General features: G+C 58.1%; 1 protein-coding gene across 1 annotated transcript in view; it reads right to left on the bottom strand.

The window, feature by feature from the left end:
- The window catches only part of LTBP4 (latent transforming growth factor beta binding protein 4), a 26,240-nt gene that overhangs the window by 5,255 nt on the left and 4,075 nt on the right, over positions 1–16,910 (bottom strand). Inside the window, exons 5-27 of the mRNA XM_015594694.2 lie at positions 13,349–13,540; positions 12,920–13,167; positions 12,741–12,843; positions 12,266–12,340; positions 12,046–12,168; positions 11,366–11,530; positions 10,584–10,733; positions 10,345–10,452; positions 9,613–9,744; positions 9,399–9,524; positions 8,524–8,649; positions 7,804–8,046; positions 7,207–7,332; positions 6,999–7,118; positions 5,956–6,084; positions 5,617–5,742; positions 5,132–5,254; positions 4,810–4,941; positions 3,218–3,349; positions 3,013–3,138; positions 2,089–2,235; positions 443–709; positions 73–143 (exon numbers count right to left, since the gene is read on the bottom strand). Of these exons, the coding sequence (XP_015450180.1) occupies positions 73–143; positions 443–709; positions 2,089–2,235; positions 3,013–3,138; positions 3,218–3,349; positions 4,810–4,941; positions 5,132–5,254; positions 5,617–5,742; positions 5,956–6,084; positions 6,999–7,118; positions 7,207–7,332; positions 7,804–8,046; positions 8,524–8,649; positions 9,399–9,524; positions 9,613–9,744; positions 10,345–10,452; positions 10,584–10,733; positions 11,366–11,530; positions 12,046–12,168; positions 12,266–12,340; positions 12,741–12,843; positions 12,920–13,167; positions 13,349–13,540 (3,290 nt within the window). The remainder of the gene's footprint in view (positions 1–72; positions 144–442; positions 710–2,088; positions 2,236–3,012; positions 3,139–3,217; positions 3,350–4,809; positions 4,942–5,131; positions 5,255–5,616; positions 5,743–5,955; positions 6,085–6,998; positions 7,119–7,206; positions 7,333–7,803; positions 8,047–8,523; positions 8,650–9,398; positions 9,525–9,612; positions 9,745–10,344; positions 10,453–10,583; positions 10,734–11,365; positions 11,531–12,045; positions 12,169–12,265; positions 12,341–12,740; positions 12,844–12,919; positions 13,168–13,348; positions 13,541–16,910) is intronic.

The following is a 16,910-nucleotide window of genomic DNA, read 5'->3' as shown; positions in this document are numbered from 1 at the left end:
AAATAAAGAAAACAGACAGAGGGAGGGGCAGTTGGGGCTGGGGGTGGGCGGGACTTAATATCTGGCCTCACCTCTCCGGAGGCTGGGGTCTCCGCTGGGCGCCAGGTAGCCCCGGCCATGGGGGCACAGCGACTGGTATTCAGCTGCACACAGAGACAAGGCTGAGCCCAGACACCTGCGTCGCAGCCCTGGGCCTGCTCATGCCCACCTGTCTTGGTGCTTACTCTGGCCCCGCCCACCTTTCACCGCCCAAGTCTTCAGCCCTTGTGCCCGTTTATTGTCCACATCTCAGCCTGATGCCCACCTAGCTGACAGCTCACTCCTGCCCTTGCAGTACCGGTATCTCAACCCTATGTCCAAATGTGGCCCCCGTCCCAGTCGCATGCCCACCTATTCCTACCCAAACCCTCAGGCCTGTGTCCAGCCAGCAGCCCACGCCCACCTGTCTCGGTGCTCGGGCACTGCTGGATGCGGCAGCCGCTGCCCCAGCCCTCGCCCACGGTGCAGCAGCACTCCTGCCATGTCACGTTCCGTGCCAGGATGTTGTCGCATGCATCCGGAGCCGCTGTGTCAAAGTAGCACTCCCGGCGTCCACTGCCCACAGGGCCCTGCCGAGGCGGGCTAGGACGGCGGGGTGGGGATGGAGGGGGTGGCCTGGCCGGCACACCTGGGCTGGCAGGCGCCTGGGGCTGAGAGCCTGGGAATGTGCCTGGGGAGACAAAGGCCATGAGCCAGAATGGGCTGAGCCTCCAGCTCCTGTGTTATATATGGGGAAACTGAGGGCCGGGGGACACCCAGCCGTTAGTAGCAGAACCAGACTCCATTCTGTCACTGTCCTTCCCATTCTCACCCCATCTTTTCTCCCATTCTCACCCCCTGTCATTTCTGTACCTCTCTCTACCTCATGCCCTCCTAGGTGTCTGGCCCATCATCGCAGCTGCAATTTGGATGGGAAGAGAGGGGATTTCCCTGGCCCTCTGGATGCCTCCAACATGTCCCAAACTGGCCTCGGAGTCTTCATCCCCAAACCTAGGCCTGGGCCAGGGCACCTCTCCCCCATGCAGGCAGCCCCACGGCCTGTCTACTTAGTCACTTGGGTATTTCCCTCACCCACACTCCCCTCCCCTCCCATGGCTTCTGCCAAAGCCCAGCCCTGTCCTCTCTGCCCAGTCCCTGCCCCAGCCTGTTGCCTAGTCCCCCAGCACCCAGGGTCACCCCCTCTTACCCACCCTCTCCAATGGCAGCCAGAGATTTCAAAATCTGAATATACCCCCCTCCTGCTCAAAACCCATCCATGGTGCCAGGGTAACCTCGGGACAAGTCCACCCTCCTGAGCATGGTGAGTCACTGTGACCTGGCGCTGGCCTTCTTCTGTGGCCTCATCTCTCCCCACTCCTTCCCTTGCTCTGTAAAGCCTGCCACCTTGAACTTATTTCAGTTCCTTCGCCATGCCAGGCCCTCTCTTGCCTTGCCAGGCCTTTGCCCTTGCCCTCTGCCCAGAATGCCCTCCCTCACCCACTTCGCCTGGCTCACCGCTATTCATCCTTCTGCTCTCAGTTCAGACATCCCCTCCAACAGGAAGCCCTCCCTAACTTCTCAGGCTGGGGCAGGCACCTGCCTGCTCTGGAGTCCCACAGCCTCGTAACCTTTCCCCATAACAGACAGGCTCATTCCCTCTGGCCTGTGCTTCCTCCATCCCCACACTGATTTCTCTGGGTTGTCTCCATCTGGGATAACTCTGCCGGCCCCCACTGGACAGTGAGCCCCCTAAAGACAGAGTGGTCTTTCCTGGTCACTACTGTGTCCCCAGTGCCCAGAACAGGGCTAAGCGCAGTGGACACTCTGTGAATATTTGCTGAATAAAGGAATCTCATAAAGTCAGACAGGGCCAGGATCTACTTCTCCTGACACTGAGTCTCACTACCCAGGTTAGCGCATGTGTTCTGAAGTTTTTGTTCCCGTTTCTTTTTGTTTAAAACAACAGCTTTTAACTGATGGCACCTATCCACATCAGGAATGGTTAGACCACATCATTTTTTCTGTGGGGCCATCAGCCAACAGTTAAATAGACACTGACATCAGTCTCACCAGCGGAAGTCCTCGGGGGAACACAGCGTCCAGTCATGGGGTCAAACTCCTCGGGGCTGGTGGGGCAGACACAGAGGAAGGAGCCTTCCACGTTCTCACACAGGGCAGCTCCACACACACCCTGCAGGGTCTCACACTCATTCACATCTGTGAGCGGGAGACAACAGTGGAGACAGTCAGTGGTGGCAAACTCCTATTCCGAAGACCTAAAAGTCTGGGCTTTCCAATAAAATGGGCATTTTTAATGGCCCAGATCCCATCATCCACTTATCTTCTGGTGACAAACCCTGAATTTCCCTTGGGAGCCCTTCAGATATATCCTAAGACTTCACAGTTTTAAATAAAGCCTGTTGTGTTGGCATCTGTCAAAACTTAGAGAATGTATAATTTCACTGTATGTAAATTGAACCACAAATGAAAACATCTATGAACACATATTGAACTCTGGTTAATGATACTCATACTGAAGAATTCAGGGGGAACCGTACTGATGCCTGCAACTTAATTTTAAATCTATTAAAAAAAAATCAGGTGGATCATTCAAAAAAATTCATGGATAAATATATGAAGAAGCAAGTATAAAAATGATAATGGTAGAATATAGGTCATGGGTGAGCAGATGTTTATTCTGCAGGTCTTTTAATTTGCTGTATGTTTAGAAAACGTCCTCACAAAATGTTGGGGAAAAATAATGTTTGTGTACACTTCAGATCAGTGTATTTTACATACTTTATGCATGAATTTTTTAAGCATCTCCAAAATAAAATCTGAACGAAGAGGGTTTCCTGACTACATGAAGATGATCTTATATTCCAAGGTTTAAATTCCACACCCCCAACGCTCACATCGTTCAGATCTATGGAGAGAGCAGGGCCTGACCAACCTCTTCCCCGCCCTCTGGCCCCCGGCCCCGGAGCCCCGTACCCACGCAGTGACGCCCGTCCCGCGCCCCCTCGTAGCCCTGGTCACAGAGGCACTGGAAGGAACCAGGCAGGTTCTGGCACACAGCATGGGCCCCGCAGAAGGATCGGTTCCGGCATTCGTCCACATCTGCAACCAGCAGAGAGTCAGGCCATTGCTGGACCGTCTATCCTCTCCACAGATCACCCAATGCCTGATGGACACCCACCCTGGCATCCGCCCCCCGGCGTGGGCTGGTAGCCAGGGTCACAGGCCGGCGTGCAGCGGTAAGAGCCAGGGGTGTTCTCGCAGCGCTGGGCTCCGCAAATCGCTGGGCCATATTCTTGGCACTCATCCACATCTGCAAGAGAGGGGATGGGGAAAGGGAAGGGGAAGGGAGTCACAGGCCCGGATTCACAGGTTCTTGAGGCCACTTCCAGTTCCCATGGCTGAGAAGTCTCTGTATATCTGGAATTCTAGGAGTTTGGTCTTCTAAAGATTGACAGCCATGATAACTCTTAAGGCCTCATTGCTCTCTCTCGCCTCGCCCAAACATGATCCCGCTTCAGGGCCTTGGCACTATCTTCCCTCAGCTATCTGCCTGACTCCCTCCCTCACTTCACTCAACTGTCAAGGTCAAGCCCTTCTAGTGCATTCTCCCCCACTGCCCTGTCATCTCTGTCTACTTATTTTGCTATATTTTCCTTCTTAAACTTGTTATTATGTCTGCGTATTTACTGGTATGCTAACTGTCACCTCTCTAGAATGCAAACTCCACAATGGCAGGGACCTAGACTTCTGTCTTTGTTACCCAGTGTACCCCCAGGACATAGAACAATGCGGACATACAGTAGGTACTCCCAAATTATTTGCTGAATGAATCTTGAATTAATTTACCTATTTATTGTCTGTCTCCCCTAGCCCATGCGACCCCAGAATGTCAGCTCCATGAGGTCAGGAATTTTGTTTGACTCATTGCCCCAGTGTCTGGCACACAGGTGTCTAGTGCATTCTTGTGGAATTAGTAAATGAGAACCCCTGAAACTAGGTTTCTATGAGTCAGAGGTCTGGCAACCATAGAGCCAAAGGCAGCCCACAGACATTTCCTTTGTTCCACAAAAGGCTGACCCACACTCCATCCAAAACAATATCTTAGATTAGTCTTAGCCTCCTGTCCACCCCAGTACTCTGTCTGAGCATGCTGGGGGGATGGGGCAGAGAGACTGAGAGGTGAGAGGTGGGGGTGGGGCGTAGAGGGGTGGGAAGGGATGGAGAATGAGAAGACTAGGCAAGGGGGCAATCTGAAGGTGAAGCAGAGACTGAAAGGTGTGGGCCTGAAGTTCCCAAGGCCTGGAGAAGTCTGAGGGAAGGCAAAGGACCAAATGTGGAGAAACAGCACGGAGAAGGGCGAGGCTTAAGCCGGCAGGGTCGGTGCTTGGAGAAACCTTGGTAATTTCTAATTTCGCATTGGGAAAGGATGAGGCCCAAGACAGCCAGGGTCGGGCCTCTTTGGAGGGCCAGCTGGAAGTAGAGGTAATGGTGGAAGGTGGAAAGAGGGCAGAGCCAGAGAGGGGACCTGAAGAGGGAGAAACAGGGAGTTTTAATCCAATTGGAAAGGGGGAGGGAGGCTAACAGTTAGGAAATGTCCGTACTGGGGTGTGAACTAAAATGTGAACAGTGCTCAATCAGCAGAGGGGCCTGGGCTGCCTCTGGAAGCAGGCTTGGCCTGGTTCCTGATAGGAGTGACCTCCCGCCATCCTCCTGTCTCACCAAGGAACCAACTTCCACGACTCATCGCGGGAGGGGGGGCAGTGGTCTCACCGTCACAGGTGCCCTCAGGGCCCGCGTGGTAGCCAGGGTCGCAGTCTCGGACACAGCGGTAGGAGCCTGGAGAATTCTCACAACGCTGGGACCCGCACAGGGCCGGGCCGCGCTCTCGACATTCATCCACGTCTGAGGGGCAGGGCAGTCAGATGGGGGAGGCAAGGGAGGCAAAAGAGAAAGAGTAGGGGACTCAAAGAGGGGAGAGGAGAGTCAGGAGGGGAAGGCGGGTGACGCAGATAAGAGGGCAAGAGAGAAAGCGGGCAGAGGGGAGACAGGAGGCAGAGGGAGGGAAGGATCAGGCTGCAGCGAGGCCTCTCACCAAGGCAGGAGGCGAGGTCTGGGCCGGCGCGGTGTCCTGGAGGACAGACGCACTCGAAGGAGCCATCGGTGTTGGTACAAATGCCGCTCTGGCAGAGGTCTTCCTCGCTGCACTCATCCACGTCTGCGAGACAGGTCGGAAACCCGGCCCACCTACTTCTCTGCTTAACCTCCCGGGCCACGCCACTCCATCGCCCTTTCCCCGCCCCTCTGGCTCTAAGGCCTTTAACTGCTCCGCAATCTGCCTTAGGCTCCTCCCTCCCCTGCAAGCCCCACCCCTCCGACGCCCGTCCTTTCGAATCACTGCCCAACTATCCAGACTCCGCCCCTGCCCCCTCTCCAAACCCCGCCTTTCCCTGCTCTGGCCTAGCCCCACAAGCCCCGCCCCCATAGTACATCTAGATTCCCCATTCCATCCCCTTCTTGTACTGCCTTGCCCGCTATAAGCCCACCCTTTCCCGGTCCAGGCCCAGCCTAGGTACTGACCGAGGCAAGAGGCTCCGCGGGGTCCGGGCCGGTAGCCGGGGGCACAAGTACAGGCAAAGGAGCCGTCGGTGTTGAGACACTCGCCGTGGGGGAAGCAAAAGTCACCCTCAAGGCACTCGTTCACGTCTAGGGCACGCGAGAGATAGGGCTGCGGGGTCACCAAACCCGCTCCCGAGGCCCAAGCCCCGCCCACAAAGCGGCAACTGTCCCCAAACCTTACCCAAGATGGCCGGTTTCTAAGCTCCACCCATAGCCCCTCAGTCCTGCTTCCACCTCCGGAGCAGTCTTCCCCAGGCCCCCCACTCCCAGGCTCTCTGGCCCTTGCTCCACCCTGCTCACCTGCGCAAGGCCCTGGCCGGCCAGGTGGCTCCCGGTATCCCGGAGCACAGCTGCAGCGGAAGGAGCCTTCCGTGTTAGTGCAGTGGCCGTGCGGGCCGCAGGAGGCGCCCGAACTGCATTCGTCCACATCTGGGGAACCACAGGTTCAGAAGGGGTCCAATGTAGGGACACAAGGGACGGATCCCCTTGGGGCAGAGAGGTCTAGATGACGTGGTGGGAAGTGTCTTGGGTTGGATATGAGGTGAAGGCTCAATGGCAGAAGTGGGTTGGGGAGACCAGGATTCCCTGATCATGAAGACCATGATGAGGATCCTGTAGGTCTGGATTTCTAGGAACTCCCTGAGCCAGGATCCTGAGGTCAGGTGTAGGGACTCTGGACTGGGACGAGGGTCAGAATTTAATTAGGGTTAGGGATAAACCAAGATCATTAAACGGCATTCTGCTGAGTCAGAGGTAAGAATCTGTCATTAGGATCTGAGACCAGTTAGGGTCAGGGGTTACAGTCAAGGTCCAGAATTCTGCCTCTAGTCAGGTGCCGGGGCCAGGGTTCATGACCACAACTGGGCCTCTGAGAACGGGCAGGGGCAGTGAGACAGGAGCAGGCATCACACAAAGTCAGGAGTTATGGTTAGGTCAAATGTCACAGTAGAGTTCAGGGGCCACAGGTCACATACAGGGACGGGGGACAGGTAGCGTCAGGAGGGTCACAATTGCCATCATTGTGTGGTCAGGGGTTATCAGTAGGGGTTATGATTAGGGTCAAATGTCACAGTCAAGTTGAGAGTTCATGGGTCACAGAATAAGAAGTCACATTCAGGGTCAAGGTTTGTGGTCCAGAGAGGAACTGTAGTCTGGGTCAAGGGCCCATAATTCAGGTCAAGGGTCACAGTCAGGCTCTGTAGGTTGTGGTTCAGGTAACAGGACTGAGGTCTAGGTCAGGGGGTTATGGGCCAGGTCTGGGTTGTAGTCCAGGGTGGGGGGGGTCATGGTCTAGGTCAAAGATCATGATATAGGTCTAAGGTCACAACCAGGGCCTGTCTCACCACTACATCGGCCACGGTGCAGGTGGTAGCCAGCAGGGCAAGCCCTGCACTGGAAGGAGCCAGCTGAGTTCACACACTCCTGCCCAGGACACGCCAGGTGGTTCTCACATTCATCCACATCTGGAGTGCAGGGGAGAAGGTGGCCTTGAAGGGGTGGCCCGACGCCCCTCTCCCCCATCCGAAGTCCTCCCTCCCTCCCCGGCCTCACCCTCGCACTCGGAGCCAGCAGCGTTGGGTTGGAAGCCTGTTGGGCAGACACACTGGAAGCTGCCTTCTGTGTTCTCACAGCGGCCGTAGGCACAGGGCGGGGGGCTATGGGCACACTCGTCCACATCTAGGGCAGAGGGGACCAGTGGGGCTGAGGAAGGGGCCCGAACCCATTCCCGTTACCATCACCACCCATCCCAGCCTTCCAGTCTGGAGGCGGCCTCCCGGACTTTGCCCAAGCTGTTCCCTCCTCCCACGAGGACAGACCCCCTCCCCAGTTTCCCACATTAATGGTCCCTCCGGCTGCCAGGGTAAGTCCAGGACACCACCTCCTGCATGTGGCCTTCCTGCCTCAGAGTTGTCCCCTCCTCAGGGGTCCCACAAGCACAAGAGTATCATCCAAAGGGGAAGAAAAATGGAGAGCACCTTCATATTTGGAAAAAGGGGAGAAAACTCTGGAGTCAGACCCTCCCCACTCTCTGTCCCCCCACCCCTTTGCACTGAGCCCCATCACCCTGCCTCTCTGCCCCCCAATCATGTCTCTCTCCAGCCCCCACAGCAAATGGGGGTGGAGCGTGCTTGGACTCAGCACCCTCACCTTGGCAGGGGGCCCCCGGCCCTCGGGAACGGAAGCCAGCAGGGCAGGCACAGTGATAGGAGCCTGCTGTGTTGTCACAGCGGCCTGGTCCGCAGGGTGGTGGCTCTTGGGCACATTCATCCACATCCTCTTCACACGCTGAGCCCCGGAAGCCAGCCGGGCAAACACAGTGGAAAGAGCCGGGCAGGTTCTCACAGACCCCTCGGCCACAGAGGCCTGGGCTCTGGGTGCACTCGTCAACATCTGCAGGGGGCAAGGGACCCCTGTCACACCTCCTTCGTGCCCTCCACATTCCACTCTGCCTCCCTGAACTCCATCGATTGCCACCCTCTGCCACCCCTTCCCCATCACTCTGTACTCCATCCTCCAGCACGCTTCCTCCTTGTCTTCATCATTCGGTCACCCTGCCCCCATCACTCAAACTCTCCATCCTCCATTCCTCTATCTTTCCAATCTCTATTAAGCTATCTGCCTTTCTAGTCCTCACCAGTGGGCCTCCTACTCTGTCCCTCATAATTGACATCTCCATCCTCCATACTCAGCCGGTCTGTTTCCCATCACTTGGCCTCTCCATCCCCATGTCACATTGACTCTACAGCCATCAGGCCGTATGTCTGGTTCTCAGAATCTGGCCTGTCTCCTACCATTTGGCCTCTGCCTCACTGCTGCTCTGCCCTGCCCCCCACATCCCCTTCCCCTATGCCCTTCCCAGTCCCTCACCCTGGCAGCCGGCTCCATGGGGAGCAGCCTGGTACCCAGCAGGGCACACGCACAGGAAACTGCCTGGTGTGTTCTCGCAGCGCCCGCGGTCACAGGGCGGCGGCACGCGGTGGCACTCGTCCACGTCTGCGGGCACAAACCGGGAGGCTGAAACTGGGGCAGACACTCCCTCCCACCCCGGTGTCGCAGGGAGTTGGGGAGGGCAGGGGGCAGAGCCAAGTTTGGGCTGAGCCAGGCTGGGCGAGAGCCAGGGCCCGTAGGGAGGGGCTCGGAATGAGTAGGTTTAAGAAGGCGGGGCTTGTGCAGGAGGGCCGGACCAGGGCTGCGCACCCCGCCAGGGCACAGGCGGAGAGGGGAACCGAGAAAAGGGCAACTTAGGGAGAGCAGAGCCTGGGCAGGGAAAGGGAGGGAAGGAAAACTTTGGGGATAGAAGCAAAGGGGAGGCAGGAATGAGGGAAGGGGTGCTCTTAGGGCCAGGCACTGGTGTGGCGGGGTAGGAATCAGGGGTCGTGGTCAGATGGGATTCTGCAGTTGTAGGACAGGGGCGGGACCTGGCGGCGGGTGGGCGGGAGCTAGTTTGGCACCTGGAGGGGCGGGGCCGAGGGTTCGGAATATTCAAGGGGCGGGGCAAGGGGCGGAGCCTGGACCTGGTCTGAGAGGAAGGCGGGGCAGCGGTAGGGAAGGGCCATCTGGGTGGGGAAGAGGTGGTGGTGGGGTCGAAGGGAGAGCTGGAGCTGGCCTGGGGGCGGGGCCAGGGCGACAACAGTAGGTAGGAAGGGCCTTAGGGAAGCGTAGGAGGGTGGGAACTGCTCTGGAGAGACTGCAAGAGCGAGACCCGGGCAGAGTCCTCGAGCCAGGTGGGGCGGATTTCTCACCCAGACACTCCGTAGCCCGCGGCCCCGCTCGGAAGCCGGGGCCGCACACGCAACGGAAGCTGCCTGGCGCGTTTTCGCAGCGCCCGGGAGCACAGGGCTGGGGTACGCGGCGACATTCGTCCACATCTGAGGGCACAGAGGGGATTGATTGGTCAAGAGGTGACCTGGCAGAGCCCCCCGCCTTGCCTCTGTCCACCCCCTCTGTCTAGCTCACCGATGCAGTGTGTGCCCTGCTGGCTGAGCCGGAAACCGGAATCGCACGCACAAGTGTAGCCACTGGGCCGGGGAATGCAGCGTCCAGGACCGCAGACCTGGGGATTGCGCTGACACACTCCCGCGGAGGCACCTGGGGGTGTCCAGTCAGCCAGGGTTTCCCCATCTCTGAATCCTCTGTCTCTTTCATCCCAGTACAATCCCCTCAGATCCACTGCCTAAAATGCCCTCGTGGATGTCCCTCCCCAAGCTCAGTCTTCCCTTCCACCTCTGATCATCATCTTTATCGTGGGAATTTCTCATCAGATCCTCTGCCTGAATCTCCCCGTATCACCCTAAAGTCTCCGTTTATCAGTATTTTGCTCTCTTGTCCTCTGAGTGAGATACGTTCTTGGTATCTCATGAAAAATAATTTGTCTAACATTAACTGAGCACTTACTATGTGCCAGATACTTTAGAGACAGCTCACTGAATCCTTACAATGATCCTTAGTATTGATGAGGAAACTGAGGCTCAGAGAGGTGAAATGACTTGCCCAATTGACAGGAAACTTGAATCCAGGCCTTTCTGACTCCAGTTCCTCGTGTAAGCACCACTCTGCACTCCACACCTTTATCTCTTCCCACCTTAACTCCTCTTTCTGTGACATCCCTATTTATTCTATCCGTGGAGCCTCACCCTAGAACCCCCGCCTGTAATACCCCAACAATACCCTCGATTCCCTCTGCTGCACCTGATTCAGGGACCTCAGGACCAGTCCAGGCCGGGATGCTGGGCAGGGAGAGCTCAGGGCCTGGCCTGGGCTCAGGCCGGGGTTCTGGGCGATGGGTAGGCAGAAAGCCTGGTAAAGAAAGGGTATCATTTAGTGGAGGCCTGGATTTGGGGGTTCCTGCTCCTCTTCTTCCTCCTTTCTCTATGGGGCTGGAGCAGCCCCTTTGGAGACAACACCCCCCTTTTTAGAAGCCAGCTCACCTGTGGGTGACCGAGGGGTGGAGGATGGGGCACGAGGCTGGCTGAGGGACACTCGAGGTGGCTCCTGGCCCAGGGGTCTGGTGTTGTAGCGGAGGTCAGAGGCTGAGTAGTGGTAGCCAGGGCCAGCAGGGCAGATCTCCCGAAAACCCTCTGGGAACAGGAAAGGAGGGGAGAGGGGCAGAGAAACAGCATGAGAGCAGGGGGGAATGAAGGGGGAGAGGGGAGTCTGGCCTTGGTTGGGGGTGGGCTTGGCCTGGGAGTTAGGTGCTGGGATGGGGTGGTACCCTGGCCAAAAAATAGGCCATCTCGAAGGCTAATTGTTGGATTAAGCCTGGTTTGGGGTCTACAGAGATTGGGATGAAGTCCAAGAAACAGTCAGGTCCGTTGTGGGGTCTGGTTTTAGGCAGAAGCTAGATTTCCAGGAAGGTGTCTCAGGGAGGGGTGTGTCTGGGGCAGAGCGTAGGCTGAGGGCACTGTCTGAGGAGCTGGGGAATTGGCTAAAGCCTGGGAACAGAGTTGGGCAGGCAGCATAACTCAAGGACTAGGAGCTGCCAAAGCTGGGGATTTCACTCAGGGGACACAGCCTGACTTGAAGGTAGCTTGTCTCAGGGGTGGGTGTAGTCAAGGGTGGCATGTGACCTAGGGCGGAGTCCAGTCTGAGGGTGGCCATGACTAGGGCCCAACCTGGTGTGAGGGCAGTGAGCCTCAAGACCTGGGGGCGAGGCCTAGAGTGGGCACTGTGTGCCTCAAGTCTAGGGGCTGGCCCCACAGGAGGCTCTCACCTGAGCCGAAGGGTGGGCAGAGCTGGCAGCCCCGACCCCAGGCTTTACCCACACGGCTACAGCAGCAGATCTGTTTGGTGATGTTGCGCAGGATGGGCAGCGAGCAGCCACCTTCACGGAGCACGCGGAAGCAGGGTCCCTTGGCCTCTGAGATCACGTGTTGGGCTAGGGGTGAAGGAGGAAATTCTTCAGAATGGGGTTAGCAGGGTAGTGGAACTAGGGGATCTGGGAAGTAGGGCAGTGTTCCCGGGGAGGTTTTGGTGAGTGTGAGGGACATTCAGGAGAGGTCTGAGAGGGCAGGAGAATGAGGTGAGGGGTCTGGAGGTCTGAGAAAGGTTTGGGGCCTGAAGAGAGTCTGAGGAATGAATATGAAAACCTGAGAAGGATCTCAAGGTCTGCTGAGGGTCCAGTGATGGAGGAACTGTAGGGGATTTCACGGGCTGAGAGGAACTGAAGAAAGCCTGAGTATCTGAAGGGATCTGTGTCCAAAAGGTTTGAGGGGTTCTGAAATAAGGTCCAGGAAGTCTGAGAGGGCTCTAATGGGAGTGACAGAGAGGACCTAGGAGTCTGTGAGGATCTGGGAGTGTCTGAGAGAATTAAAGACGCAGGGAAGATCTGGGATGGGGTCTGACGGCAGGGCGGGACATGGGACCCAGTTTAGCCTCCTGTTGGTGGCTCACAGATGCAGCTGCTGCGGGATGAGTCCAGCAGAAAGCCGTCGGGGCACACGCACGTGTACCCACCGCGAGTGTTCGCACATTCCCCGTGCTGGCAGCGCCCGCCGGTCGCGCACTCATCCACATCTGCGAGAAATGGGATGGTCCCAGTGGCATCAATGACGAGCACCCCTGTCGACCCGCTCCCCACAGCCAAGCCCCTTCCACCCTTGTCCCAGCTCACCTTCGCAGGATCCATTAACCCTTTCAAAGCCAGCCGGACACGGACCATCTGGGGATCCAATTCGGTCGGAATTCCCTGTAGAGAGAGGGGAGGGGTGGGCCAGGGGCGGGCGGAGAGAGAATAGAGTGTGCGGGGACGAAAGTTGGAAGCACTAAAAGGTGTTGTTGTCTGTGCTTTGAGTTTAGGGTCAGCCTTAAATTGGCAGTCTGACAGAAGGCAACGTGGGAGGTCCCAAGAACGCATGAGTGGGGCCAAGGCACGAAGGCGGGGTGAGAACAGAGTAGCCAAAGTCAGAGAGCGGGGTAGACGGTCCAAGACAGTATGGGTAGGTCTGACCCCCTACCGGAAGTGATCCCCACAACGGGGTAGGCATGGCTAATTTGTGAACAGGGTTTATCTGTGGGCAGTGTAAGGCGAGCGGCAGGTTCTCACTCCTCCCCAGCTCCGAGCACCTCGGGGACATCTTGAGGCTTACCTAGGTGTTCCGAGCACGACTGACAGTCGTGAACGCCCCAGGCTACGCCAGCCCCTCTGCAGCAGACCTCCTGCGTCCGGAGCCCGGGCAGCGGGGACGCACACTGTGGGGAAGTGTTGGGTGAGCGCGCCCCCGCGTGGTGGCACGCTTCGGGCCCCTCCCCACCGGCCTCCTCTCACTTCGCTTCCGCGCAGCTCCTGAAAGCAGTAACCAAAGCCCGAGGCGTCCGAATAGGTGTCCTCGCGCGGCGCGTTCTGTGCCAGCACCGTGTAGGGCGCCGCCGCCTCCGCCCGCGCTGCCGCCTCTGCCCGCGCCACAGCCTCAGCGTCCGCCACTTCCCAAGGGCCGGACACACGCTCCACCTGGTGCACCACCACAGACGCCTCCTGCGGGTGCTCCACGTGGACGCTCACCATTGATGCCACACCTGGAGGGATGCACCACAGGACTAAGGGGTGTGTACCTGGGTTCTTACGAATTGGGGCTAGAAGTGGGGGGAAAGTCGCACTGGAGAAAGGTACTCGGGAAGGCAGGAAAGATGGGGGTCAGAGGAACAGTGAGTTGGTAGACAGAGGGGTCGGAGGGGGCCCCGGCCCCCCTCTCCTCACCGTGCTCGTCGTCGCGGTGGTTGGCCAGTGGCATGGTGTACACTGAGCGGGTGAGGCCTGGCATGGCTGGGGCGGGAGGCCGGGCGCCCGAGGAATGCAACTGGCAGAACTTGCCAGCGAAGTCCGGGGGACAGAGGCAACGGTCAGGCTTCACGCAAACACCGCCGTTGTGACAAATCAAGGGACACAGGACTGGGGGTGAGAGCGAGGACACTCAGGGTCAGCAACCCTTCTGGCAGGCATCCCTGGGGCCAGAGCACCCAAAGTAGCTCAGTCCCTAACATAACTTCACCCGCAAGGGTATCACTCAGTTCTAAGTCGCTCCACCTTGAGCTGTCCTGTGCCACCCCAACCAATCCTTAGCAACCTGCATTGCCTGGATCCAGTCTTCCAGACCTATATGGAATAGCTCTGCCCACTAGGTCGGCTCGCCACTCCCTCCAGCTCTTCATTCGCTTTCATGTAACCCCATCCTCCCTCTAGAGTCCCACGTTTTGGCTGAGTCCATAGCGTACCAGCTCCGCCCACTCTCGCTTTCCTTAAGCATTTAGCCCCGCCCATCTAATCGCCTGGCTGCGACTTTTGCTGTTCCAGCCCCTCCAGACCCAGCTGGTCCCTTGCATTGACTAAAACCCCATTTTAGTTACTCCCTGGTTACTCCCCCCTTGCAGTCCTGCCCACAGCACCTTCTTCTACCCTCGGGATTCTAAACCGCCTAGCAAGGCGTCTACCCTGCTGCCTTTAGCCCCGCCCACTTCCTTTCCTCATGTGATTTGCCCGGGATCGCTCGTTCACGCCCTTCCCACTCCCCGCTCCCTGGGTGTCCTAGCTCCGCCCACCGAATTTTGTCTCCGCCCACCTCCCCTTTGGCTCTGGCTCCAGGGTTCTAGCTCTGCCTTCCCGCTTTCAGTAGCTCCCAGGCGGGGCCACTAGCGGGAACGCGCTTCCTTTCCCCTTCTGCGCGCTCTCGCCGGGCCCCAGTCCACCTCTGGGCGGGGCGCTGCCAGCTGTGCGGCGGGGTAAACAAAGAGAGGGGTGCGGCGGGGGTAGGGCGGTGGCTCCGCATTCCGGATCCTTGGGGAGCCCGGGGCCCGCTGAGCCAAAGAAGGCCGGACATATCCTGCTAGGGCACCCCCTCCCTTCCTCCCCCAGGGAGGCTGAGAACAGCTGGAGACAGCTGTGCGGAGGGGAGGAAGGGGGCAGGCAGCCGGGGCCGTCCAGGAAGGCGTGTGCGGTATTGTGAGCCACACACTGGAGAGAAGAAAGCATAGAGGGAGCCCCCTCAAGTTAGAAAGGTAAAGAGATTGGACTCTTGGGAGATTAGCTACAGGGCAGTACTCTGGAGTTCAAAGACAGCTCAAGATTTCAGGAATGGAAAGGGAGCTTAGCTCAGAGGAAGCTGAGGTGCCCATTCAACAGGAGTCCGTTAAGTCCTTTTGGGGAGAGTTACCTAGAAAACAGGACTCTAGTGCCTTCCAGGGGATGGCCAGTTTGAGGGTGCTGAGAACCTCACCCCAAACCCCCTCCTCACAGGCTTAGATGGAGAAGTGAGATTCCTGGGACTCACTAGCAAGCACATGAAAGCCTCAATTGTTTGAGAAGACTCTAAGATACTGTAGAATCCCCCTTCCCCTACGACCTAAGGGATTAGGTGCCCAAGTCTTTTGATTAATGGCTGCCTGGGAGGAGCAGTGTCTGGAGTCCTCTTGGGAGAATCAGCTGATCAAGACCAACCTGGGGTTCTTTGACAGATGGATCAGAAGTTCCTGGGGAGGGAGTCAGCTGAAAGGGCAGGATTTGGAAAGACAGGAATTAGGAATCTCTGATGGGACTTGGTCAGAAATATAAGAAAATGCTAGTCTTTTGTGGGAAGAGAATTCAGCTGGGGAGTAGAGTTATCAGTGTATCGGGTTTTTAACCTGGAGTTTCTCTGGGGAGGAGGAGTAGCTGAGGGATAATACCACAGAATTCTCTGGTGAGGGGCACAGTTTGGGGGGATTACATAAAAATGGGAGGGAGAGAACTGCACTGGAGGGGCCATCCTCTAAAGTCTGTTGTTGAGGGTAAGGATCTGAGGGCAGAGACTCTGGGCTCGGGACTCCAGGGTGCTCTAACAGAGGTCCTTAATTGAATGGCAGGCCTAAGAGAGGCTTAACTAGCAATCAAAATTCCAAAATAGGAAGTGTCTCTGCTGGGGGTTGTAGTAATCCAGCTAGGTCTGGGAGGCACTTCCCAGCCTCCGAGGGCATTTCTCCGCTGTGTGTTGGCCTGAATGCCGTCCCCTGCTCAGTTCCCTGAGGGCTCCCACCCCTGGGCAAGCCGTGAGGTGGGCATGGTCCACTCCATGCTCCACGCCCCTGGTGGAGTGAGGAACTGAGGGCATTGGGGTCCTGCCAAGGTCAGCCCCCCTTCACGTGCCCCTACTTGTGCCTCCAGGGGCTTGGCACCCGCTTGGGCATGGCGCCTGGCACGGGTGAGCTGGGGCTGGGCCGGGAGGGAGTGAAGGAAGGAGAGAGGAAGGGGAGGAGAGAGGGAGTGGCAGCAGGCGGGGGCTCCAGCGGGAGATGAGCTCACGGCCGCCAGGGCTGGGTTGGCTGGGGGCCAGGCTGGGCGAGTTCCCGGCGCCAGGGGCCCCCACTCCCCACTCTGGAGGGCTTCTGGGGTTGGGGGCAGGTAGGCCCCGACCCCTGAGAGGCCGCCCACCCCCACACCCTGGCGCTAACAGGTGGCCTGTTCTCCCCACCTCACCTGAACCCCCTGGGGGTTCCTCATCTCTACCGGTGCCTAGTGCGCACCCTCCTCCTGTCCCCTCTGCCCCTAGGGGGCGCCCCATCCCCTAGGCCTCCTATCTAGATTTTTCTCCCACGTGTGACCCTTGCAACTACTCAGGGTCCTGCAGAAACCCTACTTCTCTGGATCCCCTTTTCCTCTCAGCTCTCCAGATCCACTTCCTTCACCTCAATGCCCCTCCTAACAAGCACTCCCATCCTGGACTTTTCTAATCCCTCCCACGCATGGATGCAGAAACCGGGACAACCCCCAGGGCCCCAAAATTCTCCCTTGGTCCCCGGGGAACCCGTACAGTCTCAGAATTCAGGCTTCCTGCCCCCAAGTTCTCAGGGTCGTCAATTCTGGTATCCCCAATTTTGACTCAAAGGCATGAAAGTCGGCCCCAGTCCCCTCACGTGAGACATCACAGGTCCCTGAGAAACCCCACTGCTTGCAAAATCAGGACCCTCAAGACCCAATCCCAAAAGCCAGGAGTTTGAAGCCCTTCCTTAAGTACCCAAGGGTCCCCTAGTACTACTGCACAGGGAATCTGGGCTCCCTCTCCCTGGGGGACTGTCTCCCCCATCCCCGGGGGTTCCTCCTCCCCCTGGGGACCCCTCCCTCGGGACCACCACCCCGCACTCACAGGCGCGGAAGCCGGGTCCCCCCGGGGCCGCACCGCCGGGCGCGCCGCTCTCCACGCTGGTGGCGTTGCGGGGCGCGCAGATCGGGGTACAGCGGGGGCCGGTGGGCCCATGGACGCAGCGCAGGCTGCACACCGCTGGGGTGAAGC

Source organism: Pteropus alecto, unplaced genomic scaffold, assembly GCF_000325575.1.
Source record: "Pteropus alecto unplaced genomic scaffold, ASM32557v1 scaffold271, whole genome shotgun sequence".
NCBI lineage: Eukaryota > Metazoa > Chordata > Mammalia > Chiroptera > Pteropodidae > Pteropus > Pteropus alecto.
This window is presented reverse-complemented; position numbering and strand designations above follow the sequence as displayed.